A 15,455-nucleotide genomic window follows, 5' to 3' on the forward strand; every position below is an offset into this window, starting at 1 on the left:
ACATGCTGTTCATTCAAAACATGAATTTTCTCATACATAAATATTATTTTATATTAGCATTTTGTACAGGTACATGTTTAGGCACTGGATAGGTTAGGTTAGGTGTTTAGATTCTGTTGGTGATTATTTGTATTTGTAATACGTGGGTCCATTATCTTTAGTACCTTTACAGCATTGTGGTTCGAACAAAATACGTCAGTGAAGCAAAACTAGTCTCCGTGGTGTAGTGGTAAGACACTCGCCTGGCGTTCCGCGAGCGCTTTGTCATGGGTTCGTATCCTGGTCGGGGAGGATTTACTGGGCGCAAATCCTTAACTGTAACCTCGGTTTAACTCAAAAGTAAAATGGGTACTTGGTTGTAAAAACGATTCTTCATGGGGGTCGTATTCCAGGGACTTGCCCAAAATGCTACTCGTACTAGTGGCTGTACAAGAATGTAACAACTCTTGTATAAAAAAAAAAAATTGTTCCGTAAGAGTTCGAACGAAATCATTTGCAAGTCGTGTGTAAACCGTTTTTATTCATAAACAGTGGGTTTGGCGGGTGCATGGAATGACTTTTGGGTCTTTGTTTGAAGGACTGGCTGTGAGTCTTTGTTTGGAGGAAGGGCTGTGAGTCTTTGTTTGGAGGATGGGCTGCAGTGACGCACTTGTTCCGGAAGTATTCGAACGTCATCGGTTGTGAGTCGTGTGTAAACCGCTTTTTATTCATAAACAAGGGGTTTGGCGGGTGCATGGAAGACTTTAGGTTTTTGGAGGACGGGCTGAGCTGAAGACATCATAACCAAACCACGCATCAGAAGATGAGGGGACGATGTTTCGGTCCATCCTGGACCATCATAATTCTTGAAAATGGGGATGGGAATAATGGTACTTATTGAAAATAATAATGTAAATATTTTAGTTAGACATAAAATGCTTTATCTGTAATGTTCTTATATATAGAGGTCGGTATATATTTTGTATTATTGTACAATATAAGTACTCACTTGTAGTATTACAAGATTTGGGAAATATTGGGGTATAAATTGGATAAGTTCAGATTTAGGAAAGACTTGGGTAAAGAAAAAAACAGTACACACAAAAAAGTACTGGTTCGGAAGCAGGGTTGTTGATTTGTGGAACCAATTACCACGTAACGTGGTGGAGGTGGGGTCCCTTGATTGTTTCAAACGTGGGTTGGACATGTATACATGCGGGATTGGGTGGTTATAAATAGGAGTTGCCTTGTATGGGTCATTAGGCCTTCTGCAGTTACCTTTATTTTTATGTTCTTATGTTCTAAATGCAGTGTGCAGAATGTTGTTACTGTATTCCTACCATAAAACAAAATTTTATCATGCAAACAGAAGGACTCTACCTCACTTTACTATTATACTGGTGTGTAGCATAATGAATGATGTGCAATATCATTCAGACAATTAAATACTGTTGAGTCTGGACAGAAACTGGCTGAGAGATCGTGCAGATATTCTTCTAGAGGGAGGGACCTCGATAAGCCAAACAAACTTCCTGATCCCGACTATAGGAAACCTTTTTTAATTGTTAGTAAGTTTGCCTTTTAACATTAACAAAAATAAACATTAAATCATATACAGAACAGTATGATGTACTGTATTGGGAAACATTAAAACTGGACCACAAATTTTGAATACAAAATAGTAACACATCATTTAAATATGTACTGAGGTGATATTTTTCTAGTAAAATTCATGCAGATAATTTTATTTTATTTACTATGATGAAAATTGCACACACAAAAATAAGTATACAAGGTATCTCTATATGAGACACTTGATGATAAACCAAACTAATTTTATGTACAGTACATGTCCAGTATACTATTTATGTACCCAACTGTATATGAGTTGTTAAAAACAAGCAATGTTATTATATATTTTGTGTTGCCCCTTTGCTTCATTAGATCTTCATAAATCTTCAAGCAAAAGCCTATATTTTATTAAATATTTCCCAGTACAAACTTTACAAAACTTGTAACACGTCTAACAAAATAAGGCTCATCATTAAGAACATTTTAATGCATTATGGGACATTTAAATAACAAATAATGGAAATGCTAGAAACTCTAATCTTTTCTTAGATTATGCTACAGTACAAATATATGACTAAACATGAGAATTTGCTATGTCAATACAGTATAAAGAAAATTAACTATTAAAGATTGCAAGATAATTACTGTACTGTCAAACCAAATCTCTTAATTGCACCAGAAAGATAATTAAAACTGAATCTCTTCTTTATACTACAATGCATCATGAACTCTATATATAAGAAACTTCATGTAAACTATACACAAATTTTATTTAGTATCCGAGTGAAATGCTCTTTCAGTAGCTCTCATTGCATGGTGGACGACAATAAAACATATAATTTAACATTATTTTGTATAATTTTTGGATGTGCACAACTAAAAATGTGAACACTTATTTTCATGTATAATTTATAAATTAAATTATCCTGTGTGTATAATCTTTTACCGCTTCTCAAATTCTTCATAAATTTACCACTCAATTATTAGCTATCCACAATGTCTTTACACAAAAAATATCTTATTTAATTTATTTTAATTTTGTTGCAATTACTATACTCTATGATTACACAAAATTCTATTTTCTTCAAGATCGGATGTAAAATATTTTCCACAAAATACAAAAGCTAAAATATTTGAGTTGATCTTGCGTAATACCAAGCAGCAAAAGAGAACCAGATTTCAGTACCAACAATTGCAATATACCTACAGTTAACTACATTGTAAATGAACACCTCTTTCCTGGACCGAAAATATTTTCATTCCGTGATATGTCAAGGTTGTGTGGCTAGTCAATTTCTGCGTAAGATATCTAGTTGCACACTACTGCTTTCAGCCTCACTGCTATAGGCCTAGTTTTATCAGTCAGGCACCCCGAGGCAACACGACCTGAGTGCACACAACATACACACAGTAGTAAGGATTGGAGGAAGACTTCGTATTCAATTTCGGTATAGCATGAGCACTGAAGTATCTCCAATCTCATATCCTTGGATTTATAATGAAAAACAAAAGACATGTCAACACTAAACCAGCTCAAAATGTAGCTATGCTTAGCTGTAAATATGAAAAATCAAATATGAATGATGACTTTTGAGAACAAAATAGAAATAATTCAGAAGATAGAGAAGAGCATTTCTAGGCACAGTATATAATGAATACATTGCTAGCAAGAAAGCAATTTATGATATGAGGAGAAAAGGTAACTTCACTGAATGTTACAGTCACAATGAAAGTGATAACATCAAAGGCAAAAGGAAGGCAGTAAGCTTAAGTGTTGAATATTTAGTGTGAGAGTGATACATACAGGGACGTGTAATAATGAAAAAGCCTGCATCAGGATGGCTGCTCACGGAGAAACCACAACAATTCCACGAGGCAATGAAAATTACCGAGCAATATTTGTAATACAATTATGGTACAGTACAACAAAACTACAGAATTTATCCATAACTTAATAAACAAACATTTTTACTTTGGTGAATACTATACAATTGTTTTTAATTATTCTCAGGAAGGGCAATGAGGTTTTCTGACAAGGTATGTTTCTCATTTAGTCTGTGTCAATGTGTCCAGGTGTTGTGTTTGATTATAAAATATTTATAGTTAAGTATTAATGAAACACTACTCAGTCACCTGTTATGATTCCAAAAAGAACTTAAAGGCAGTGACAAAAGTAAGTTCTCTTATACTTTTAAAGTTAATATAAAATTCAAAGATAAAGTAGAATACAGGTATAGTCCTTCATTTATGTGCAAATGTACACATAACATGAACAAAACAATATAATTTAGGCACTTGAAGTGACAGACTGTATAACCTGTAGCATCTTTGTATAAAGTGCCATGTTATTGTCATGTGAAGCTCTCAACGATTCCAGTATTCTTTTTCTGTATGCTCTTCGTTGGTCCTCCTCTTCCTCTAGCCAACTGATAATTTCGTTAACTTCTTTATCATCAATGCCATCTGCTTCATAAACCTTAAGTGAGTGAATAGGATTTTGTCTGGCACTGTCATTTGTGCTCAGGCCAAATATTGCCTCATTATTTATAGACATGGCTTCAGCAACTTCAGCACCAAAATTCAAAAGCTTGCTCATTAGGACTTTATTGACAGGTGTAACTGCGTCGATACTGTCTCCCGATGCAATGCCTTTATTTTGTGTTTCCAAGCTGCTGTTTCTTTTGCGCCTTATTTTTTTATAGCTTCCTGAAGTTTTTCCTTCATTTGGCGAAGAATCATAGTCCAGCTTCCTCTTTTTCATCTTCCTTGGTTTTTTATTTGAAGAGGGGTCAGTATTTTTGAGATGAGAAGTCATGCTGGATGTCTTCTTGGTGGTCCTTACTTTTGTCCGAGAAGATGAGTTAGCAAGTCTTTTCACAGCCACTGTACTATCCCCAATACTTTTACTTTTTCGTCCTGGTTTTCCTTTCACATAATAGTTTGATAGTTTCCTCAGTAAGCTTTTGGCTTCATGCTCTTTAAGATTTGAAAACTCTGTCTCTGAAGAACCAGCACTTGAAATTTTGGTTTGCTCACTCAACAAGAATTCAGCTCTTTCTTTTTTCACATTAACTGAAAAGAAAGAAACAACTTGGAGAGAGAGACCTATTTTCCTTAATATTAGGTATGTATTACAATAAGGTCATTCATTCATTTATCATCATTACCCTGCTTCCCACTTTGATGGAGTGAGAAATTGTTCATTACTATATTTATATTTTACTGTAATGTGCAAAGTTTAAAAATATTATCTAAAGTATTCCACAATCAAACTCTAGAGTACAGTATGGTTGTTCCCATATTTATAACATTGCCAAATACATACCATATAGGATACAGAAGGGCTCATTACAAATACATATACCCTGCAGCAAAAGGGGAATAGAATATCTGCAATAAGTCTGTATACAAGAAAACTGATAAGAGATAATTTCTCTTGCACCATAACAACAAGGCTATCATGCAGTATAAAGACAATATTCACCTAACCTCTGGGTTATATTTACAATCTAGAAGAAATTTCTCCAGAGGAAAAAGTCAAAGTGGAGAAGATAGGGTGGTGTAGTTACTTAATCACGGAGATTATCAATAGAGGAAGGAACAATCTTATTCTATCTCATATGCTTTGGTAAGAAGAGGGGTCTCAACAGGCCAAAAGTGCCCTCAGGCCATCAGAACATGCAATATCCCCCCAAAGAATGATACATTTCTAAAGGAAGGGATAGGAACATATAAATAACCAAGAACTGTAATTCAAAAACATTAATAACTACTCCAATCTGCTGCAAGGTCTTGACAAGTGTTACCAGTAAATGCCAGGATTTGTATATGATCACTTACACCGAACTAGCCAATTAACAGTCAAGGGACTGATGTTTACTATCCTTAGATACACCACTGTACTGTTTGTTTCTAATTTGGCTTAGGCTAGTTTCCAAAATGAACTCTAAAACATATGGCAACCTGCATGCCATAAAAATAAAAGGCTTCAACAAAATTCAGCCCATTGAGGGTGATAAACTTTTTTATTTCATTTGACTTGCACTATTGACTCCAAAACGACAAATGGATAAATTTTTAAACACCATTTGTAAATAGTACATACCATTAGCAGATTTACTTTTGCATGCATCTCAAATATAATATGGGGTCCTTCCATGAATCAAAACAATACAATGATATACAAAGCATGATTAATTCAACAACTGATTTGTCAGTGCATTGATGACAAGGAATTATTCATATGCAGCGAGTCCACACGCTTTGAAATTCTTCAATAATATACTCATTATTAATCTTTGTAAATCCACAATGGGAACCCCTCGGTCACTCCATCTTATGGGCAGGTTTACAATCTGGACTTAGGCTCCCAACAGAAGATCAACAAAGGAAAGAGCTCTATGGCACAGCAGGACCACAGGACTCTCAGTAAGCGACAACATGCGGGCCGGGTCACTCGTCAAGATTGAACCATTTGGAATGAACAAGAACAAGAAAGAGGGATTCTATAGGAGACATACAAATGTAACCCCACATATCAAATGAAATAAATCCAAAATAGCAAAGAGAAAAACAAAGAAGAGAGGTACTGTGCAACTGCAAGCAGAGTCAAACAACTTGGGAGGGTGATGCACATCAGTGTGATCCACACTTCCACCATCTACTGCATGTTAATGTGAGAACACACCAACTCTGGAAACCAACCCCATTATCCTGGATTTTGACGGTTGGAAGAAAATCAACAGCCCACACCAAATACATTGAGGAAAATAATTTTGAATGGAAATTGGAGCTCGACAAAGGACAAACAATATAATAACACCATTAGCTAGATATTGTCTTTGAGGATACTCAAAACTAGAAAAAATTGGAATGGCATATGAGTTATGCAAGACTCAAACTAAATGGCAGTCTCTCTCTAGGACTGGGGAGAGATGTGAAACCAGCTGCATCAGCCATAATAGATGCTGCCCCTTGAAGAGCTGAGGAACTTTGTCAAATTTACTAGAAAGGTTAACTTACCCAGCACCCACATGTGTCCTTGGCTAGGAGGTAAGGTCAGCAATTAGAAGTTCAAATGATAGTCACCAAAGTAGGCCAAGACATTGATCTGAAGAGCTGAAGCTTCTGAAAAATCACTCTAGTGTATCTGAACAAAGTTCAAGACCTAAGCTTTCTGAAAAGCATGCAGACATCTCATCACCACAAAAGGGCCAACAAGACGACAAGTAGTAGTCCTGCCAAAAACTACCAACCCTTCAGGCCTTCCTCCTAAGATTTACAAACGCCAAGAAAATGGTCAATTTAAAGTGTCCTCTCCTAACCTACCAGAGGACCCAAAACAGAAGACAGGACAATACGCCACTTTCGCGAGCCACTTCCATTTTCTAGCACGGCAATTTTTGGCCTTATGTAACGCATACGAGCGAAAAGCAACGTTCTTTGTAAGAGAACGGGTTGAATCCTTAATACAGTAGTGTCAATAACATGAGAACTGCACTGTCTCAAGGAAGAGGCATACCAGAGACCCTTCCTCCTAATAAAAAACAAGAACAGAGAAACAAAAAGGGGGAGAGCTACATTGAGGGCGTTCAAGTGGAAACTAAAAATCATGGGCGATTGGTAAAGAATTACACCACCTCCGTGCCTATGTTCACCTAGTAAAAAACCAGCGTTGAATGTAATGAAACACCATTTTCTGGGAGGCCCAGAGGCTCCCCAGAGCTATCCGAGCTGATACGAATGTATTAGACCCTGGCATCAGTCAAGCGATTGGAGTTCTTAAGCCTATCAGGGACCACGAGCCAGAACCTGGCCTCCTCAGAGGCATGAGGAGCAATGGCCTATAGAAACCCCCATGTGGTTGGAAGCATTCTATGTCTGACATCAACTGAGTCAGACACCCAGAAAGGTAAGTGCTCCAAAACAAACCCCTATTCTGGTTAAAAGATTGCTACTGAAAGCCGAATTGTTAGACAGAACTCCCCAAATGAAAACGAGCAAACATCCAGCAAGAGGCTGGATGTCAAAACCACCGACCGGAGGGAGGGACAGTTGGTCACCCCCCCCCCCCCCCCCCCCGAGTCTCGCCCAGAAAATGTAGTTTCATCACATTCAACGCTGGTTTTCTGGGGAGGAGCCCCTACAGCTCCCCCCCAGAAAACGGGTGGAGCTGCATAGACAGCTGCGTGGTAATGTGATGACATCATACTCGTTTGCTTGTTTTCATTTGGGGAGTTCTGTCCAACAGTTCGGCTTTCAGTAGCAATCTTTTAACCAGAATAGGGGTTTGTTTTGGGGAGCTTACCTTTCTGGGGGGCCTGACCTGGTTGATGGCAGACATAGAATGCTTCCAACCACATGGGGGTTTCTATAGGCCATTGCTCCTCCTGCCTCTCTGAGGGGGGCCAGGTTCTAGCTCGTGGTCCTTGGTAGGCCTAAGAACTCCAATTACTTGACTGATGCCAGGGTCTAATACATTTATATCAGCCCAAATAGCTCCGGGGAGCAGTAGGGGCTTCCCCCAGAAAATAGGTACTCGAGTCCATTCAGCCTGAAGCTGAGAGAAGACCTTCTGGCTGATAAGGCATTCAATCAATTCTTACTATCTTCAAAACAATGAATAAGAAAACAATATAATTATTTCTTAAAGTAATGCCTAGTATTTAGTCAGTTTTCTTACTAAAAACTGTCCTAGTCTGCCTCTTGCCAAACATCTCATTATGTCAGCTTTTAGCACGATTCTTAGAATGTATAAATTACATTCATAACATCCCAGATATAAATTCCTCTTTGTTCCTATCACTTGGTAATTATTCTCAAGATTATTCTAAATCATATTCTATTAAGAGTTCTATAAAAAAAATGTTAAATCAAGATTATTCATCAGTAAACTATGCGGTGGATGTTCCCACGCACAAGCGCTAGCAACCAGACCACGACATGGTACAAGGATTACAACCTGGAGTTCTACTGAACTAGGGTGCGTGGGAACACCCGCCGCATAGGTTCGAATCCTCATCCCGGCTCTTAACAGATTTTCTCATTGATGCAGTCACGTTAGTGTGATTACCCTCTGTGTAGGAAATATGTTCGCATCTACTATACTACTATATAAATCAAGCACTCTATTATTGAAATAATTATTACACTTGTGTAAGACAAGTCAAATCTATCTACAGTACGTCATAGGCAGAGAAAAACCAAATCTTCGCATACAGTATTTACCTTTCTCATGCATATAACTTTTAAGTTTTTCACTCAGCTTGGGTGTTCGCCGACTTCTGCGAGGCTCATTTGGCTCTGTAAATAATGAATCATATGTTACTGCACTTTATAAACAAAAGTACCTGTATGAATTGCCATCTACATTTCCGTGGAAATAAACTTTCCATTCACCTGAACTGTATGGGTCTCGAACCATGGACTCCCACACATGTGAGGCTATAGCAAACTTTACAGATGTGCAGTACAGATGCATAGTTGAGTCCAAAATTAAAAGATTTGTTAAAATTCAAGTTTTTATTCGATCTTTATGGGACTGGTTTTAAAATGTGCGCCAACGTCTTCCCATTTTCTGTGCTGGCCAAAATGAAAGACACAGCATGAGAATTGAGCTGACAAAAGTGAAAAAGAATATACACATTTTATTACTCTTGCGCACTCACGGGTAATGCTCGGTTGATTTCTAGGTTTGGTGCGGGTGGTACGCTGGGCTTTTGGACCTTGTATGCATATACAGTAATCCCGTAGGGAATTCTATTGCAAACATTTTGATACCAAAATGAATGATGTACAACAAAAATTGAGGTGAAAACAATTGAAAAAGAGTATACACATACACATATCGCTCATGGGAAATGCTCAGGCCACTTTGGGGTAGTCTGGTACGTGCGCACCCAGAGAGCAAAAGTGATAAAAAGGAAAGTTTCCAGAAGCACCATCCTGCTGCTACTGGAATTTTCAACTGACTAAAAAAAAAAAAAAAAAAACATTTTTCCAGCAGGATGCTGCTTCTGGAAACTTTCCTCTTTAAGACTGCTCATAACCAAGTTGATAATGCTACGGTCTCACATGCCTGGGGTCTGCAGTTCGAGACCCATACAGTCCACAGAATGGACACAAAAGTATGTTTCAATGACTACCGATAGAAGGAAGTACAGTATTCCTGGTCATAATGCCAGGCATATTTCACATACACAAAAATATTATAATACACTAGTATTAAAAAAAGCCTCCAAATACAGTAAGAATATTTTAAAGATCAACAGACTTAGACGGGGAGACAATGAATGCAAGTGGTGTCGTGTGTGGGTGGGGTTGTTACTGGACAAGTGATGTGGATAAGATGTGGGCAAGAAGACAGAGGAGACACCATATGTCTCCTCTCAAATGTAAGTGCATAGGAGACATATGGTGGATAGGAGTGTGGAAGTGGTTGTAATTGGGTGTGGGGATATTATTAGTGGTTGAGTGTGAGTGGGTGGAAGGAAGTATGTGTATGTAAAGGTGGTGTAGGGGCATTGGTGGGTGTACAGCTGGTGGTGAATTGGTGGTTTGGTGTGGTTGGGGTTAGAGTTCGGTATATGGTGGGTGGGCAAGTGTTGTAGTGTAGGCTACAGTCATGTGTTTTTGTGTATTCTCCTTGTATGATGGGTGCCTCCTTACAACTATTAGATACTACCCATTTCCAGTTATGTATTCAAGATCATTGCTTATGACATGTTAAGGATTTCATCAGAATTTTGCAGTATCTATGGTGAGATCCTGTCAAGTCCCACAGACTTTGCTTTAACAAGTTGATGGAACTGACCCCGTACCCAATCCTCTGCCACAATTAATGTTTCTTGGATCTCTGGAGGAGCCCTCACTCCAGTATCAGGTGGTTCGTCTCATGCCACTTCAAACATCTCGTAGAACCTTTAATTTAACTCTGTATATACAGTACTTCCCTATCATTCAGTGATAACTCTTCACTTCTCTTGGTAAAGCACACCATTTATCATCACTCAAATGCTTTCCCAGTGTTAGGCCCAGGAGGCTTGTTAGACTTATCAAAGGTTTTCTCTAGACCAATGACTGATCTTTCCTGGGATGCAACCTATAACAGTTTCTTAACATCCAGGTACCTACTTACTATCAGGTGAACAAAGGCATCACGTGTACTCCATCATGACCCAATGAACGATGTACCCAGCCAAGCTACACTGACCTTTCCCCCAACATGCACACCCACCAAACACATCACAAAACTATGGCATTGCTACAACATTTGAACAAGTTGCATTGCTACAACATTTGAACAAGTTGTAACTTCATTTACCAAGTTATAACAACTTTCTAACACATCATAAAAACTTTATAAAAAGATGTAACAAGTTGTAACAATAGGAACCATTACATTGTGTGTTTGCAGGGATATACCCATCCCACCTACCACTCTCATCCTCTCCCTACCTTCTGTATCATATATGAATATACATACTGTACAGTACATTTACTGAGCAAGGGGCACATTTAATTTTGTTTAAGGATATTCACAATAATTTATATTGTGAGATATACTGTACTGGTATAGGGACTGGGATACTAATCTTTATTGCTTACAATCAAAATGTTTTTGAATATTTAAATTGACAAAGGTGAGTCTACAGTTCTGTTTTTTATTATTAACATTTTAGGTAGACAGCAATATGCTGCTACCCCATTCTATCAGAGTTCTATCATTAGTGATGATAGAACTCTGCCTAACCTGCCACTTCCACACCACACCCTTACCATCTTTCCCCATCACCCATCAACTCCTCACCCTAACTGCCATCCCACCTTCCCTCTCTCCCTTCATCTAAGAATCCCTTCCTCCCACATCCAACCTATAGACTACCATCAACACTATGACCACCCAACCCAACACCAGCAATACCTATAACCAACCCACTTTGAATCCCTGCACCATCACCAACACCTCACCAACCCACTCGATGAGGTTATCTTGAGATGATTCCGGGGCTTTAGTGCCCCTGCGGCCCGGTCCTCAACCAGGCCTCCACCCCCAGGAGGCAGCCCGTGACAGCCGACTAACACCCAGGTACCTATTTTACTGCTAGGTAATTACATTACCTAGTAATGTAATTACCTATTAATTAGTAACAGGTAATTACGTTACCTGTTACCTTACCATTACCTGCTTGGTAATGAGCTGTCAACATCACGTCTACAACCCACCCATTTGCCTGACAGCAGTTATCCTGCCCACTCGTCTCAGAGGATTTGGAAAAGAAATACCTGTACAGTACTGTATAACTGTGAAGAAAACCTGTATGCAGTATTTGCTCTCACAAATTTCATTAACAAGTAACCGTAGTACAGTTGGCTTCATTCTCCACTCACAACTGAGGATCCTTGGTTCAATTCCTGGATGGAATAGAAATTGTTTTTGCATGTTTCCTTTCACCTAATGCTTTTGCTTACCTAAAGTAAATAGGTACAGGTACTCAGAGGTTCAGCAATTGTGTTGGGGTTGCATCCTGGGGAAGGTTAGCATTTCAACATGGGGGGGGGACCTCAACAAAAGCCTAAAACACATTTATGCACAGGCTTCCTGTCCCCAACAAAATGAATTATTAACATCTTTGTTAATAAGGTTAAATGCTGCCTTTTCAAACAAATAAGTCTTGAGAAAATACATGAACAATAATTTACCAGTACACAGACTGCTAAAGCCAAAACTTTATCATCCTTTATAAAACAATCATTGTCAAGAGAGCAACAGAAGCAAGTACCATACATTCATTACCTTTTTCGCAGATAAATTCATCAAGTTTGGCTGGAGGTTTTCCCTGCCTTCTGCTTTTCCTAGCTGGTGCCATCTGTATAAAAAAAAAATACAGCATATGAATTCATTAATTAACAATATGAACTAGAGACAACGTTTAGTCTCACAAACTTCTCTTCATGGCAGGGAATAAGACAACCTTAAGGCCCATCACAGCTTCACAAGACTTACCAAGGTAATCAACCTCTCTAACAATCTCATGAACACATCATGTAATTGAGGTTCAAGTAATATGAGAAGAGAAAAGCTTATGAATCTCTCTCAGAAATAAGTAATGTTCAAGCACGCTTGCCAAAAACTTTCAAAATCACCACCACCACAAGGAATAAACCTCATGTTTGAGCCCTCATTGCCTCAAATGCTGCGTGTCTTAGTGGCTTTAGGCATAGCATATACTAGCTCTAACTTGAATCTAACATCCTGTTTGTAACTCATTTTGTATGTATGCACTTTTACCTGAATAAAAAGTATTACAGTATTATTATTATTATTATTATTATTTATAAAAACATTTGAATTATATATATCTCACTTCACAACAACATTTATTATAGTTTCAAGAAAGTTCTTACAGAATTTAGCTTAAGATAAAATTTATTTACTAATTTATATACAAGAAGGTACAGTACATTGGGTTTATGAGAGTACAGAGACTTGAAGTTTATATTCTTGTAAAGCCTCTAGCATGCATAGCGTTTCGGTCATTTAAATCTAAATTATATATACAGTGCTTAATTGATATCTATAAAACAGAATGTCTGTCTGTCTGTCCAAGGTTAGAGACTAGAAGTTGATTAAACCACACACTAGAAAGTTAAGGGATGACGACATTTCGGTCAGTCCTGGACCATTCTCAAGTCGATTGTGAACGATTGAGACCATTCTCACAATCGACTTGAGAATGGTCCAGGACGGACCAAAACATCGTCGTCCCTTCACTTTCTAGTGTGTGGTTTGGTCAACATATTTCAGCCACGTTATTGTGACTCCTCGTCTGCACCTAGACGCTAGGAGCTAGCCACATACAACTGTTCAGGATGACAAATGGGTTGTAAGTGACTGTCATAGGCAGGTTGTGGTTGGCCTCATTGCCCACTTTTTATATTTTACTATAAAGAAGAATTGACTTAATAATTAAGAAGAATTTAACTAATTAAGAAGATTGGCTCCTATTGACAGAGACCCCAGGTACCACTCGATACCCCATCTAGTACTTTATACAAGAGCTAGCATAGAAGAAGCTCACCTCGACCACATGAGCAATACAGTTGGATAGGAGAGGTTTTTTACCTATGGTTAACTTAGTTTTGAGTTTTTCTGCTGTTGTTGGCTAGACTTCCTTGGTGATAACCTTATCAACATTCATAAAATGTAGCCTTGATAAGATGTACAATATTAAAGATAAAAACAAGCTTGTAATATATGTAACCACAGCATATATTGCCTGACAGATACAGGTCACTTTGTAAGCTTTTCTAACCTAACAACCCAACTCGACCTGAATTCAAGCAACATACTGACTTGTAAAGCAGATGTAAGCACAGTTAGGTCACAGCCAAAAGGTCCAGGGTTTGATCCCTGCAGCAGGGCACCAGTGTTCAGCAACTGTTCCTTTCAGTTAATACCAATGTTCAACAGTAAATAGATACCCTGGTGTTAAAATAAACTGTTGTGGAATGTATTCTGGGGAAGGACAGAAGTTGGTCTAGCAGAACAAATCCACAAGGGCCGTGACGAGGATTCCAACCTGCGTCCGGGAGCATCCCAGACACTGCTTAATCGACTGCCTTAATCGGTTGTGTAAAATCCTGGTTTGTGCCTCGGAGAGGCTACGGGATCCAGTAAGTTCAGTAGAACTTCGGTTTCAACCCTTACCCTGTCGTAACTCAAGTCGATTAAGGCAGTGTCTGGGATGCTCCCGGACGCAGGTTCGAATCCTCGCCACGGCCCTTGTGGATTTGTTCATTTGATGCATCACGTTAGTGTGATCTCTGTGTGTGAAGTTGGTCTAGCAGGCTTACTGCCCAAGACTATAGGAAAACCATAAGGTGAACCATACCCAAACGTAACCAAACATAATCTCACCTATCCTAAAGTAATCTAATTTACCTAAACAGAGGCTAGCTTGACAATATTTAATTTAACCAATTACAAAACGAGTTATATTCAATTGGCCTGTGTACTAATGCCCCGATACCCCTGCCTGGCCTGACGGGTCCCACAGACGTGTTAAAGACTGGAGGAAGATTCACCTCCAAAAATCATATAAAGTGACGCCTTGAAACTCTCACTTTACAACACACTAACACTTACACTGACCTTGTCTCTTCACAGGACCAGCAGGGCACTTGCAACGGGTGTAACAATGGCTTAAGAAATCCAACTTCAGGAGTAAATGGTGTAAATCCTCCTCCAGCGGGCACCAAGCAGTTGACGTTCGTGTAAGACGGCCATGGCCGCCGCCCGCCAGACGCGATCACACCGTCACCTTATTACTTTATTTTATAACATCATTTTCTTCAATATATTGCATTAACTAATCTCGTTAAATTTAAATTATAATTTATAATGTGATTTAGTTCTAATATAAATACCTAAATATAATAAAATGTAAATAATGATTAAATAAAAATATTAAGTAAAAGAACTAAGTTCTTAGGAAAAGTAAAGCCGTATAGATATGCTGTACAAATGTGTTGTTTATAAACGCCAAAATTAACTTAAATAAATCTAATAATTATTTATACGTTCAAGTGTAAACATTAATAACTTTTTCAACACGAGCTTACAGTTAACCCTATGACTTGGAAGAAATATAGAGCATAAAAATAAAAATTGAGAATATAGTTAGTTTAGTTCATTTACTACATAGGATACTACTCGACTCTTTAACATGCCTAACTACTCGGCAATTCACAACTGTCGTCAAATGCACAGAGGTGGTGGTACTGCTCTTTACTACCACCAAGAACTAACATGCTTAAAAATAATTAGAACTAGAGACTGCTGTGGGGAGTATATCTTCGCCAGTTTCAGAGTCAAGGGTGCCGAGTCTGTCCTGTCTGTGGGT

At 38.3% G+C, this 15,455-nt stretch overlaps 1 protein-coding gene across 2 annotated transcripts in view; it reads right to left on the bottom strand.

The window, feature by feature from the left end:
* Positions 1 to 1,716: 1,716 nt before the first annotated feature.
* The window catches only part of LOC123747064 (uncharacterized), a 36,392-nt gene continuing 22,653 nt past the window's right edge, over positions 1,717 to 15,455 (bottom strand). Inside the window, exons 2-5 of one of the 2 annotated variants that reach the window (XM_045729059.2) lie at positions 14,705 to 14,880; positions 12,347 to 12,419; positions 8,779 to 8,853; positions 1,717 to 4,623 (exon numbers count right to left, since the gene is read on the bottom strand). In XM_045729059.2, the coding sequence (XP_045585015.1) occupies positions 3,839 to 4,623; positions 8,779 to 8,853; positions 12,347 to 12,419 (933 nt within the window). In that variant the 5' untranslated portion in view covers positions 14,705 to 14,880 and the 3' untranslated portion in view covers positions 1,717 to 3,838. Of the gene's footprint in view, positions 4,624 to 8,778; positions 8,854 to 12,346; positions 12,420 to 14,698; positions 14,881 to 15,455 lie in introns of both variants that reach the window. The other variant, XM_045729060.2, reaches the window with a different exon arrangement.

The sequence above is a fragment of the Procambarus clarkii genome, chromosome 87, assembly GCF_040958095.1.
Source record: "Procambarus clarkii isolate CNS0578487 chromosome 87, FALCON_Pclarkii_2.0, whole genome shotgun sequence".
Lineage (NCBI taxonomy): Eukaryota > Metazoa > Arthropoda > Malacostraca > Decapoda > Cambaridae > Procambarus > Procambarus clarkii.